The sequence below is a fragment of the Rutilus rutilus genome, assembly GCF_951802725.1.
Source record: "Rutilus rutilus genome assembly, chromosome: 14".
NCBI lineage: Eukaryota > Metazoa > Chordata > Actinopteri > Cypriniformes > Leuciscidae > Rutilus > Rutilus rutilus.
In genome coordinates this window covers 38,024,028-38,039,480 of record NC_140219.1, presented here as the reverse complement: position 1 = coordinate 38,039,480, position 15,453 = coordinate 38,024,028, and the positions used below count along the sequence as shown (strand labels likewise).

The following is a 15,453-nucleotide window of genomic DNA, read 5'->3' as shown; positions in this document are numbered from 1 at the left end:
GTTTTTAAACCACAGGCAAACGCTCCTCGTGTAAGTGTTCTTTAGCCTGTTGATTTCTGTTCATGATATTCAGACACAATTACATGGTTTGCAATAAGACTAAATGTGAATGATATCTACATTTTTTTTTTTTTTTTTTTTACCTCATTGGAATTAAAGTTAGGAATCACTGAATATAACAATCTAAAACAGAGGTGGTCTTTGCTAGTACACGTTTACAAATATATATTTTATTTTTTGAAGCTATTACACTCAGATGTTAGTTTATGTCCAGCTATGAGTGATTATTTGATGATAATGGCCTGTATCTGTGAATGAATGTGGGTGAGGATTAATGTGTGCAAAGACAAGATATACACACGCCACCTTCTTTGTTACTAGAAAATATGAACTTAACATAAATTATAGCATCTTCTAATCTGATGTGGAAAAATTTAAAGAATAAGTGTCAGACTAGATGTGACAGTGGGAACACAGGGAGATGGTGTTATAGTTTCACACAGACAGTGAGGATTAATATAGAAGTATCGCTGATCAAGACTGGGACACACAGGGTTAAATTCAACACTGGCAATAATGGGTTAACATGAAAATTCATTATGCGATGTGTGTGGTGTGTCTGAAAATGTGTGTGTCATGTGCCTTTTATGTGTAGTTAATGTATAAAATTGTGATATATTATTCAGTCACATAAGAAAGGGAAGGACAGAATGAAGAATGAGGATATTTTAGAAAAAGGTTTAATGGTCAGACAGCTATACAGAACACTAATTACATATATGACTCGGGTCTATAGAATATAATAACCTGAGAGTGGACAGAGCTGGACATGGAGCTCTATGAGGGTGTGTGTGTGTGTGTGTGTGTGTGTGTGTGTGCAACAGATGTTAAACTTCAGACCCGTGCGAGTTTCATTATTCCAGTACAGTAGGTGGCGATAATGCTGCTAAAGAGTGGATCGCCAGTAAACAAGAGGAAGAAGGAGGAGGAGAAGGAGAGCTAGCTCAGGATCTGTCAGAGATCAGTCTCCTCTCCTCATCGCGTCTGTGCAGAAGATGAGCGAGTCCGTGAGCTTATTCGGGGGCAGAGTTCCTGCTGAGGTGGAGCTGCTGTGCAAACACCTGAAGAATCTCCACAGAGACACTTTCACACAGATACTCGGAGGTCAGTTTCATTACCAGCTCTTCATTATAACCCCCTCGTGATCTCAGTATGACGATCCGCTCACGTGACGAGCAGCGCGTTCACATATAAACACTGTAGGATAAACACATCCGCGATCTTATAAACCGAATGAGGAGGTGAATTGAAAAACATTTTCACACACACACACACCGGTTATACAAACTTGTGAATCCAGCACAACCGTGTTTTGGCAGCAGTAGTTATGTTTAAAGTCACCCTGTGGTGAAAATCACCACTTTAATGTTTTAATGTTCAGTTTAATGCTTTTAATGTTGTTTATGTGTGGTGTTTTTAATATGCTTTAAGACAAATCATGTGTAAATTCATAAGTCGACACCATTGCTGAGTATTTCCTCCTTAAAACTGCAGTGAACCAAAGACAGTCTCAAAAACATGCTTTGAAATCGCTGGTGTTTCTGACGTCACAAACTACCTTGTAACCAATCAGATCAACGACTGGGGTGGGGATCCCGCATATCATTAACTATGCTGTGAGGTAAGGGAGTCTCAAGTAGAGCTTAGATTCTCTGCCCGAGCCCGGGCCAATATTTCCCGCCACTCTCCTCGGGCCGGGCCGGTTCGGGCCCTTGATCATGCACGTCACGTGTCATGCGCAGCGTCTCCTCCACTCGCACGCATCACACCGGTCCTGCTGTGCTGTACTATTGTGCAGCTTAAGTGCAACATGGAGCTTGAAGAAGTAAAGAAAAAAATGAAAACAGGAGAATTAACTTTAAGCAAGTTTGGAGAAACATTTTAATTTTAAACTGGTCGTGGCGGGAAGTGACAAAATATGTGTTGGCTTTGTCGTGTGCATTAAGTGCGGCACGCTGCTCGCCTATGATAGCGAAAAAACGGGGACTTCGGGGACTTTGACGATGAACAGACATAAAATATTATGATGTTATTTTTTTCCGATATATGTTGATTATGAAAAGTGAACAGTATGAGTATATGGGAGGACGCGCAATATATTGGGAGACATGAGTGGTTCAGACATGATTTTGACCACTTCCTTAAGTTTTGTATTGTAGAAAGCCTTTCTTTAAAGTGAATTTTGTTTTGTATAAATTGATTCTTAATTTTAATAATTTTTTTAAATGGGTTTAATAAATAAGAAGCAAATATAGCAGACAATATAATCATGACATGGAGGCGCCGGTGCGCCGCGGTCACTTGCATTTTTGTACGTGACCTGAAGCACATCTCATCATAAATTAAATCAATGCACGTGTGTCACAGAATTTATAAATGGACATCTTGCTTGTTGCATGAGCACACGTATTATGTCGAAATAATGATATGTTGAAATAACATTATTAATAATAAATCTTTAAGAATATTTGATTGAATGCTGAAGGTTGTGCTTGTTCAATTTAATACAATTAAAACTTTAATTGTGATAATTAAAATAATTGAATATTAAAGGGATAGTTCACCCAAAAATGAAAATTTTTGATCTCGGTCCCCATTGACTACCATAGTATATATTTTTCCTACTATGGAAGTCAATGGGGACCGAGATCTGTTTGGTTACAAACATTCTTCCAAATATCTTCCTTTGTGTTCAGCAGAACAAAGAAACTCATACAGGTTTGGAACAACTTGAGGGTGAGTAAATGATGACAGAATTTTTGGGTGAACTATCCCTTTAAATACTGAGTGGCCAATTTTTCCCCATTTATTAATAGTATTTATATAATATATAATTGCGCAGCTTCCCCGTCAATGATCTAGCACCCCCTCAGCACCTGCGTTAAGAAAATTATCTGGCGCCGCCCCTGGTTATAACGGCCCGTGTATTAAAAATGGTCAGGTTTAAATCGTGCTCGGGCTCATAATTACAGTTAATGTGTCGGGCCGGGCTCGGGTAGGGTCGGGCTTGCTTTTTTGGGCCCGATCTAAGCTCTAGTCTCAAGAGATGCTAGGTTATTATCCTGGGATATTTTTCTGTTGATATGAAAACCCGGGTAGATTTAGCAATATAGCTGGTGTATGATGTTACAATGTTATGATGAACTATTTACGGTATTGTGAAGTGCCCACGATACCAATATCGTGCATGCTTATTATTGTGCTATATCATATAAGTACTGGCACATGTCTAGTGCGCTTACTGAATAGGGTTGTAACGGTATACCGGTATGGCGATTTATCACGATATTGGCATGTACGATTATCATATCGTAAACATTTGCTAATCCACGGTTTTGAAAAAAAAAAAAAAAAAATGAAACCAGATCTCATCTGCCCATAGGCTATGCAACTTCTTTTCACTTGACTGCTTAGACTCCACCCAATACATGTGCAGCAGACAGAGGCTGCGAATTCTAATCTCGTTTTCCCCTGCCGAAAACAAGTATACTTTTGTCATCTGAAAAACGAACGCGGGATTTTCCTCGAAGATGGATATCCAGTTTAGAGTGCTGATCGGGAATTTTTCTGTCCGAGCCCGGCCCACGTCCGACAGAGCAGTACCGAACCCGACCCGAGTCCGACAGGCATAAAGATATGTCCGAGCTCGACCCGAGACCGACAGTTAAAATCTGTTTTTTTTTTTTTCTCATACTAATGAGACATGTACGTTTGTTTGTGTGGGAAGCCCGCTTTTATTAAGCAACTGTAGGAAGGCATTCGGAAACTTCAACAGGTCAGTTGTGTCTAGAAATATGGACGAAGAGTGGCTGCAAAAGGAGGAAATATGTCGAACATATTTAAATTTCTAAATGGTAAATTAATCCAAATCGCTATGAGTGTGTCTATTAATATACAGCGGAAAACAATGCTATACTGTAAAACTATATTCTGCTTGTTCTGTGTGAATGAGCAGCGCCATTTCGCCAAGTACATACTCAAGTATGTGTGACGCTGACGCTCATGGTGTTTAAAGCGTCTGCTGTCTCACTCATATGAGGACGTGAACACATGAACATATCCAGAGCTGCTCTGCTTTTATTTAAAAGAATCATCATCAAATACACTCTGACTGAAACTCATAGGTGTTTAGTACAACCTGTCAAAATAAAAGTTTGATTTAGCTTAAAGAAATGTTACTATTGTACAATAGAATATAGCTTAGTTATAACAACAACAATAATAAAGTTTATTTAAACATTAAGAAATATAGTTTTTTGTCTGTTTTAATTTAGTAAACCTATCCAGACAAACAAAAGTGGTTACATTTCATCTGATTGCATTTTCAATAATATATTTGTATTAAATCATAGAATCCAGACAAATTATATCAGACAAGTTACCCAGAATTTCTGAGGAAATACATTTTATAAGACTCTACTATCTTATAATTATCTGAAATAATAATTAATAAATTAAGAATAAAAATAAGTTAAGGTTTTATGAATTCAATTGATTAGACATGTTTGTTCAATTGGGAATTTATTTTTTCTTTCTTATTTTTTCAAAAGGTAGACTCATACAAAAAAGTTTGTTTTAATAAACCATATGTTCAACCAAAAAACCCTATCTGTTTTCATTCATTTAAGGGCCATTGTAGCAGATGATTAAAATAATAATAATGATTGTTTAATACCGTATATCATGAAACCGTGATATTTTCTGAGACGATTATCATACCGTGAAAATCTCATACCGTTACAACCCTATTACTGAATGGCATAGAGGAGCCGGCGTGATCAACTGCACAGCGGGAAAAACTTAAAATACTCTGTAAAAAAAATACAAATTTCTGGTCATACAGATAATTGTAATACTTCAACAAACTGTAAAGGTTTGGGTTCTACTTAACAATCAGGATACACTTACTGCCGTCTCAATCAGAACTGTAGAGCATCTCATAAATTAACTGAAACTCAGCGTATACTTGCATAGTTTGAAGTGTCTACTTTTAAATGAACTGAAAACAAGTTCTCCTGTGTTCCAGCGGTGGTGAAGGCCATGGAGGGCCAGGACTGCTGTGAGTGTGTTCAGAGGATCTCAGAGAGTGGACTCATCTCAGAGGAGAGCCTGAACCGTGTGATGGCAGGACTATACGCTCTCCTGAAGGAGGCTCAGCGTAGGCCTGCGCTCAGACACGAGGTAACCTCTCCTTGTGTGTGTGTGTGTGTGTTTACTGTGTGTGTGTGTGCCTTTACTGTGTTCATTGGAGTGTTTGTCTTCACTGACGCTGCTACAGCAAACCCACAGTGCTTCATAGGGAATAGAAAATCGATTACAATTCTGGAAACCGATACTTAAAGGGATAGTTCACCCAAAAATGAAAATTAGCCCATGATTTACTCACCCTCAAGTCATCCTAGGTGTATATGACTTTCTAGTTTCAGACGAATACAATCAGAGTTATGTAAAAGTGCATCCATCCATCATAAGTGCATCTATCCATCATAAGTGTATATCTGTCTATTTAGATATATTTTTAAGATGGAAGAATGCGGTTTTACAGATACTAGACACGTGACTTTCAAATGAAAGATTGGTATCAAAGAGCGCACACACACACACACACACACACACACACCCAGGTTCCTAACCGACGACGAGGACTTAACAGAGCAGCCATCAAGTGTTAGACAGTATTCTAGATTATTACGTGAGGAAGTTTTTGGTCCAATAATTACAATCTCTGTTTTTTCAGAATTAAGTAGGAAATTACGAGTCATGCAATTTTTTTATATCCGCTATGCATTCCGTTAATTTAGTGAATTGGTAAGTTTCGTCAGGGTGTGAAGAAATATAGAGCTGAATATCGTCAGCTAACAGTGAAAGCTAATGCCATGCTTCCTAATGATATCTCCCAAGGGTAGCATGTACAGAGTGTGTGTGTGTGTGTGCGTGAGGGTAGCATATACAGAGTGAACAGCAACGGTCCTAGTACTGAGCCTTGTGGTACGCCATACTGAACTTGTCATCTATAAGACATCAAGTCTATTTAAAAGAATGTTGTGGTCGATTAGGGGTGTCAAAATTAATCGTTTATACGATGCATCGCGATGCAGACGAGGACGATTCGGTATCGGTTCAGTAATAGACCATAACCGATTATAATGTACGGACTTTTCTGACGTCATTTGTCGCGTACGTGCATTGTGGCGGAAGCATACAATGGCAGAGGGAGGCGAGACGCGAGTGCGAGACTATTAAAAATGCTCCAACTACTTTAAAAGCCGACATCTGGGCACGTTTCGGCTTTTAGGAACAACCTGGTAAGCACGACCTGCAGAAGACACGCGCTGTACTGTGCGCTCATGTCACACACAAATAGAATATGCAGGAGGTAGGCTAATACCAATAACTTCATAAACCACGTTAGCCGTTTTCACCCCAAGCTGTTAACGCCTGGCAGAGTCTGAGAGATGCGCGGATGAGCTCCAACGCCGAATCCGCAGCCAAAAATAAACAGTCCACCCGCCCCAATAATATTCTCTGATTTAAGTATCCGCACCCGATGGTCAAATTACAATTATTCTGTGTTGTTACGCGTGATTATAAATGGATGATCCATTCGTCACCTTCAACAGCGGACTCGGCGACGGTTGATGCGCGCATCTTTAATGGTCACATAATAGCCTACACTGATTAATGAGCGCTGCTTTTAAATGAACATTTTTGTAAAACAAAATTTATTTGACAGATTTTCCTTTTCTTAATGGCATAAACAAGCTTTACTCCCTTGAAACCTGGAATGTCACTGTTTCTGTTACTGCGACTTCCCAAGCGCACACACACGTGCGCACACATCACTTTTGAAGAGAAATTTAAAATTGAGGATGCGGTGCATCGCGATGCATTGTGATATCGAATTGAACTGAATCGATGACATGATAATCGTAATCGAACCGAACCGTGAGACCAGTGTAGGTTCACACCCCTATGGTCGATAGTGTCAAATGCAGCACTAAGATCGAGTAACACTAATAGAGAGACAACCACGATCGGATGATAGGAGCAAATCGAGTTGGGAAGTGCATGATATTCTAGTCTCTGCATGGAAGGATCGTGTGTTTAATGAACCTGGAACAATTTAATAAGGTTTTGTAGCCATTAACACTATCCTCAAATCATTAATCGAATCGCATTGAATTTTATTGTGAATCATCTTCAATGGAATCATTCTGAATTTGCAAAAAATCTTTAAATCTGTGAATGAATGATCCCCTGTCTACCCAGAAATCATTTGTGACTCTAATGAGAGCTGTCTCAGAACTATGATATGGTCTGAATCCGAGACTGCCCTCTGTAGCCGGTAGGCGTGGCTTTCCTCGTAGGGCAGCGAAGCAAGTGCATTCTGGGAGTTGTTGTCTTTCATCCACATGAGCCAAAAATACATTTTCTGGCTTTTCTCAGTCTAGAAAGCTCTAACTTCTAAAATAAATTCACATTTCTAATAATAAATGACCCAATTTAAATACACATTCATCTTTCCAGCGGTGAAATATCCCTGAAAGTAAAATTGTTAATTTTTATTTTATTTTTCTATAATAGTGTGTAGAACTGCTGAATTACTGCAATTACAGACTTGTGTTGTGATCATGATGCACTGTGTGAATATGAAAACTGATATTTCAACGCATCAATTTAATCAATATGAATTTGAATTCTCTTTGTTTCAGGTTTTCAATGATGATCTCAGAGCTCTTCGGTAAGAGATGTCTTATACAGTAAAATGAATTTTATGCTAGTAAAATACAAATAAAAAGTAATATTTTTTCTATGTATCTGATACATCTGAAGTGATGTGTGCAGCTGTATTTATCTGTTGATCACAGGATTTCTGAAGAGTTCCTCTCAGACGTGTCCAGTGTGGTCTTTGGAAACAGGTCAGAGCGAAACATACATTGACTGGCTGTATTATCCTGACTGGTTCTTGAGTAACCGGTTCTCCTCCTCCAGGCTAACCCCAGTGAGTGTTCGACATCAAGAGCCGAGTCTGGCCAAGATGGAGGAGTTTAAATGGAGAGTTGATGTTGCCATTTCAACCAGGTACAGTAGTAATGATCATCTCATATAGACGTGAAGAACTGAAATCTCTGAAAAAAACGCATTTAAAGCAATTACTGTCCTTTTACAGAGTTTAGCTAAAGCTTTCTTTAGTGGAGCCATATTCTTCATAACTCTGGGTTCCCAGACGTCCCACCTGTCCTTCTATGGACCCCTTGTCAGTTAGTAAACACAGTGATGTTTTGTGTGAGCTTATAGGTGTAGGCAGAACGCTAGTTAGCAAGTTTTGTTAGCTTGTTTTTTTTAACAATGACTGGAAAAAAATCTGATTGTATCTTAATGTGTAAGTAAGGTCACTCACTGTCCAGGACCGCGAAAGTTCATTTTAATGGACGGAGCCAGATTGGCCGACCCGTACACGCTCACTCACTCACTGACGGAGGATCAGACAGGATTAACGTTACCTCGGTTGAGAAGCCTGACTTCTACACCTGATAGAGAAACTGAGCGTAAAGAGTAACTGAGGGCATGTAAATCTGTAGATGCCTTTAACTATGTGCTGAATGGTCACGTACACGACCTCTGTGGTTCGACCCGATGCTCTGCCAAGGCCAGAACAAGACCATGTAAAGAGTGACATTACAGTGCAGTTTTAATGATGTGAATATTTTCTAGAAATAAAAATTCCAGATACAGCAAATACATTTTTGAACTTTATGTATTTGATGATTCTTTCTTACCAGCTTCTTCTATAGAATAGAGAAGAGTGGGAACCCTGAACACAAATACAACAGGACTTATAACACTTTTCACTATTAATTGTGTTAGCTATAATTGTGAGCATGATTGTATGTATTTATTTAGATGTATTGTGCAGCGTTTGCATAAGTCAGTGCATGTTGCATGGCAACATTGAGCAGACTGGAGTCTACTGGCATTACTGGTGTGGCTTTAAGCTGGTTTCACTCCTCTCTCACAGACCACATTCAGTCTAATCGAAACCCACCCGTGTTGTCACTGGTGTTCCCCAGGGTTCTGTTTTGGGGCCTCTTTTGTTTATTATTTATCTTTTACCAATTGACATCATTGTAGATTTAAAAATCTTGCTTTCCCCTGTTGTTTGATTTCATGGAAGCAGACACCAGTGATTTTGCCAAGAAATCTCTTATTTATTTTATATAAGACATAGGAGGAAGAGACAGTGGATCAAACGAAGGTCTTGATTCAGCTTCTCAGTCATCTTCTCTGCCTTTCGGACAAAAGGGCTTGGTTTTTATACCACTGACCAACATCTCGTCATCTCTCTGCCATAGACAAAAACTATCAGTTATTGTATATGCTGACCAGAAAACTGCATTATCAGAAAAACACATGATGTGAAACACATGATTATAATGTGACTAAAACAGTGCATCACCAGAGAAACATGTGGTTCCCATTAACAATGTATCTCCTTATGCTATGCCCAATGTATCTCCTTATGCTATGCCCAATGTATCTCCTTATGCTATGCCCAATGTATCTCCTTATGCTATGCCCAATGTTTCTCCTTATGCTATGCCCAATGTATCTCCTTATGCTATGCCCAATGTATCTCCTTATGCTATGCCCAATGTATCTCCTTATGCTATGCCCAATGTATCTCCTTATGCTATGCCCAATGTATCTCCTTATGCTATGCCCAATGTATCTCCTTATGCTATGCCCAATGTATCTCCTTATGCTATGCCCAATGTATCTCCTTATGCTATGCCCAATGTTTCTCCTTATGCTATGCCCAATGTATCTCCTTATGCTATGCCCAATGTATCTCCTTATGCTATGCCCAATGTATCTCCTTATGCTATGCCCAATGTATCTCCTTATGCTATGCCCAATGTATCTCCTTATGCTATGCCCAATGTATCTCCTTATGCTATGCCCAATGTATCTCCTTATGCTATGCCCAATGTATCTCCTTATGCTATGCCCAATGTATCTCCTTATGCTATGCCCAATGTATCTCCTTATGCTATGCCCAATGAATCTCCTTATGCTATGCCCAATGTATCTCCTTATGCTATGCCCAATGTATCTCCTTATGCTATGCCCAATGTATCTCCTTATGCTATGCCCAATGAATCTCCTTATGCTATGCCCAATGTATCTCCTTATGCTATGCCCAATGTATCTCCTTGTGCTATGCCCAATGTATCTCCTTGTGCTATGCCCAATGTATCTCCTTGTGCTATGCCCAATGTATCTCCTTGTGCTATGCCCAATGTATCTCCTTGTGCTATGCCCAATGAATCTCCTTGTGCTATGCCCAATGTATCTCCTTGTGCTATGCCCAATGTATCTCCTTGTGCTATGCCCAATGTATCTCCTTGTGCTATGCCCAATGTATCTCCTTGTGCTATGCCCAATGTATCTCCTTGTGCTATGCCCAATGTATCTCCTTGTGCTATGCCCAATGTATCTCCTTGTGCTATGCCCAATGTATCTCCTTGTGCTATGCCCAATGTATCTCCTTGTGCTATGCCCAATGTATCTCCTTGTGCTATGCCCAATGTATCTCCTTGTGCTATGCCCAATGTATCTCCTTGTGCTATGCCCAATGTATCTCCTTGTGCTATGCCCAATGTATCTCCTTGTGCTATGCCCAATGTATCTCCTTGTGCTATGCCCAATGTATCTCCTTGTGCTATGCCCAATGTATCTCCTTGTGCTATGCCCAATGTATCTCCTTATGCTATGCCCAATGTATCTCCTTATGCTATGCCCAATGTATCTCCTTATGCTATGCCCAATGTATCTCCTTATGCTATGCCCAATGTATCTCCTTATGCTATGCCCAATGTATCTCCTTATGCTATGCCCAATGTATCTCCTTATGCTATGCCCAATGTATCTCCTTATGCTATGCCCAATGTATCTCCTTATGCTATGCCCAATGTATCTCCTTATGCTATGCCCAATGTATCTCCTTATGCTATGCCCAATGTATCTCCTTATGCTATGCCCAATGTATCTCCTTATGCTATGCCCAATGTATCTCCTTATGCTATGCCCAATGTATCTCCTTATGCTATGCCCAATGTATCTCCTTATGCTATGCCCAATGTATCTCCTTATGCTATGCCCAATGTATCTCCTTATGCTATGCCCAATGTATCTCCTTATGCTATGCCCAATGTATCTCCTTGTTATGCCCAATGTATCTCCTTATGCTATGCCCAATGTATCTCCTTATGCTATGCCCAATGTATCTCCTTGTTATGCTCGGTGAAAACACTGCACATACATTTCAGTCTAACTTCAACACACTCAAAGTCTCCCAAAGTCTCTCCTCCATGATTCACAAAATACAATTGATTACAAATGATTATAAATGTATATAAAATGTATAAAACAGATACATAATACTACTGATTATGAATATTAATAAAAAGTAATAATAATACTAAAAACAATATTAGATAAAAAAAAATTGATAAAAATTTTAGTCTTCAATCGTCTTTAGGAAATATGATATCCATTTTCATTGTCATGCTGACGACACCCAACTGAATCTGTCTTCAGTTTCTTGGTGAGTGCTTAAGTGAATTAAATAGGTTTTCAAGTAATTTTCTCGAATAGTAGTAAAACAGAAATTCTTCTAAATTCTTGACTAAAATACAATAAGTCAAATATTTCTTCTGTGGTAATAGATAATTGCTCTGCTCCTCTGTCGAATAGGTTAACGGTTTGGGTGTCGTTCTTGACAGAACTCTGTTTTGAAGCTCATGTTAACAGTGTCACCCGTTCTGTATTCTTCAGATTAGGACTATAAAGCGTCTGCGTTGTGTCGTTCACTCGAGAGCACTGCTGCGCTTGTGCATGCCCTTGTCACATAACGAATCGACTACTGTAACGCTTTGTTTTATGGGCTTCCTTCCAAACCTCTTCATACATTACAGTTGGGACAGAATGCCGCAGCTCGAGTCATTACCAAAACTGAACATATTTCTCCTGTTTTACTAAATTTGCTTTGGCTCCCAGTTAAATTCCATGTAAATTTAAGATTTTTACTTTTAACTTATTAAGCACTTAACAACTTGGCTTCTTCATATCTTCTAGATCTTGTTCATATACTCCTTCCCACATTATAAGATCGGCTTCTGCACGGTTATGCAGCAATGTTCAATGTTCACAACAATTCTAGTCTTTCGGTCTTTAAATCTCGTCTTAAAGCGTATCTGTTCAGGCAAGCTTTAATGTGATTTAATGTTTGTTGCTGTACTGGTTTTATTGTTTAATGTCTGGTTAAATTGCTTTTATGGATTTTGTGAGGTGTCCTTGAGTGCCATGAAAGGCGACTATAATTAACATGTATAATAATAATGTTTTTAATGTGAACAGAAGCAGATATGATTGATACTGATGTGTGTGTGTGTGTGTGTGTGTGTGTGTGTGTGTTTCAGTTCTCTGGCTCGAGCTCTTCAGCCCTCAATCCTCATGCAGATCAAGCTCTCCGATGGACACGTGCATCGCTTCCAGGTCTTTATCATCATTATTATTATTGCATTATTCATTTATCTGAGATTTACTAACGCATCAAAAACAGAAGCTCACACATGTTAGCAGCTTCTTTTTTATTTTCATGTTTTCTGACGAGTACAGAAAGAGTCGACTTTATTAGGTCTGCTTATTTTCTGTATACTGTACTTTCCTCCAACAAATAAAGAACAAAACAAAATGTATAAAAAAAGTATACAAATATGGCTTTTATAATATCTCAAAACAGGAGTTTTGCAGGATCAACATGAATACATTGGTTGGCCATAAATAAACAGTTCTTCCATTTATGATCCCTTTTTCATGCATTTTCATCCATTAAACACACTTATAAGATCTTCCGCAAGCATCAGCTGACCTGAGAACTCCTGGAATTATGAATACAATCATGAGAGATGCTTTAATATACCATAAAATAATTGTGTGGGTTATTCCAAGTGTTCTCAGTTCAGGTGATTTTTCTCTGTAGAAAACTGTGTGTGTGTTTGTGTGTGTGTGTGTGTGAGTGATTTATTTTCTCTCTCTCTTTTCTAGGTTCCAGTTGCCAAGTTCCAGGAACTACGGTACAACGTTTCTCTCATTTTAAAGGAGATGAATGATATAGAGAAGAGAAGTATTCTCAAAATACAAGACTGATCGATCATTCAGATCAAATAATTAAAGTATACTATTGCAAGACACGGGATCAGATGTTTTGTTTAACGTGTCCATGTGTAAAAGATGATACTGGTGAATGTCTGCAGTGAGAAAAACACGATGAAAATCTGTCCGAATCTGTCTAGTCTTTTCTAATATTTGGTAAAATGTACGTAATATTTTGTATTTTTATGAACAGTTTGTGTGAATTATATTTTGTACTTGGTCAGCAAAGCTTAATTGTGTTAAACTGATTCTTGTTTGTCAGTGTTTGAACAAGAAACACAGTTTAACACATTCTGTTGATCTGTAAAAATAAAGACATCTCTGTCTCCAGATCTGGCGTTAGATTCAGTGTGTGTGTGTGTGTGTGTCCGTGTTCAGTGTTCAGTGTGTGTGTGTGTGTATGAGGTGTGATTTGTGCACTTTTTGGTGATCGCTAAGCAAACTGAGAGGTGAACTAATGTGTATACGCTCGCCAGTCCTCTGGCCAAAATCCCATAGTAATCAGGCGTAAGATATGAGTCGTTAGGCTGCGCTCAAAGTGTGCGGCGGCGTGGGGGCGACGATAGCTGAGGAAGGAGTTTTCTACTTTGCCTCTATGGCGCTCGATGTTCCATTCGGCGACGAGACTGACAAGCACAACGGATAACTATGGAAGGCCAAAAGGGCCAATACGTTAGAAACTGTCGCGTAAACACATCATTCTCAGGCGGTGATGGTTCCACTGATTAACAAAAAGATGTAATTCCTGGTTTATTCGAGGAAGGTAGATGTAAAGGAGTGCACAAAGTTGCCTCTCATGGTTCAGTCTACTACTCCATCCTCAGCTAAAAGGGTGAAGAGCGAATGGTACACATTAACAACACCTCTCCAAACATCTCCCCACAGTCTCTCAATCCGCTGATTATGGGTGCTCCTTCCCCCTGTCAGAACCTCGAAACACCTCCATGAAGAGACAGACGGCATTGTTCTGTCCACCTTGGTCTCAGCGGACTCTTGATGGCACACCATACTTGTATAAAAGGCTCTGAAATTTCTGGGTGCCTGCCGCTTTAAGACTCTTCTTCTGTTGTTACGGTAGAGGAAGTGTGTAGCTAGTAGTCCCAATTCGCCTACTTATACTACGACCTAAAAGTATATACTTTTTTTGTGAGGAAAAAGTACATACTTTTGAGTGTGTAGCAAAAGAGTATGCATGTTCTGAGACATACTTCGATGACGTCATGCAACGTGAACGAGAACGTGGTTGCCTAGTAACGCACACCGTGACTGTTTACAAAACATTTTACATTTCATTCATTCTTATATGTCCAATATCATTTTATTTACTATTCCCATCTTTTTTTCCACAATACATTTACAATGTGTTTTACCAAATTGAGGAGTGAAGCAGGGCGTCGGCGTAGATCAACCAAACGCAGGTCGTTTGTGAGGCGGCTGGTTCTGACGTTCATGTGCAATGAAAGCTATTTATTTAAAGTTTATAGTATAACTATTGTTTAACGTATTTTATACTTAATTTTATACTTGTGTATAATACTCAAAGATACCCCGATGAAAATGAACCATGCTTTTACTATAGTAAAAGTATAGTAACCGTGTTTCTTTGGTTGGACTGATAAAGTTAACTTTTGTACAGCCACAGTATTACTACAAATAAGTCAGTGTGGTTAAACTATGGTTAGTGTAGTAAAAGGTATAAATCGAAGACAGAAACATCAAAAGAAATACATAAAAAAAGACACTTGCATGACACTGTTCTAGAGCCTTTTTATTTATTGTTTTGTAGCCTGAAAACCCCACACCATACTGTCAGTTGAATGCAACGGCCCCATCCTGAGGATGTTTCTGGACAGGGAGTCTGACCTCCGCCCCTATCTGCGCCTGACCTCCACCCCTATCTGCGCCTGACCTCCGCCCCTATCTGCGCCTGACCTCCTCCCCTATCTGCGCCTGACCTCCTCCCCTATCTGCGCCTGACCTCCTCCCCTATCTGCGCCTGACCTCCGCCCCTGCCTGACCTCCGCCCCTGCCTGACCTCCGCCCCTACCTGACCTCCGCCCCTGCCTGACCTCCGCCCCTATCTGCGCCTGACCTCCGCCCCTACCTGCGCCTGACCTCCGCCCCTATCTGCGCCTGACCTCCGCCCCTATCTGCGCCTGACCTCCGCCCCTATCT

The 15,453-nt window shown here is 39.7% G+C and overlaps 1 protein-coding gene across 1 annotated transcript; it reads left to right on the top strand.

The window, feature by feature from the left end:
• The first annotated feature begins 271 nt into the window (after window positions 1–271).
• On the top strand, window positions 272–13,608 carry commd5 (COMM domain containing 5). Its single transcript, XM_084429555.1, has 7 exons — window positions 272–1,164; window positions 5,087–5,241; window positions 7,773–7,801; window positions 7,929–7,979; window positions 8,053–8,142; window positions 12,543–12,618; window positions 13,171–13,608. Exons 1-7 carry the CDS (start codon window positions 1,056–1,058, stop codon window positions 13,270–13,272), a joined length of 612 nt encoding a protein of 203 aa, XP_084285681.1. The 5' UTR covers window positions 272–1,055; the 3' UTR covers window positions 13,273–13,608.
• The last annotated feature ends 1,845 nt before the right edge of the window (window positions 13,609–15,453 follow it).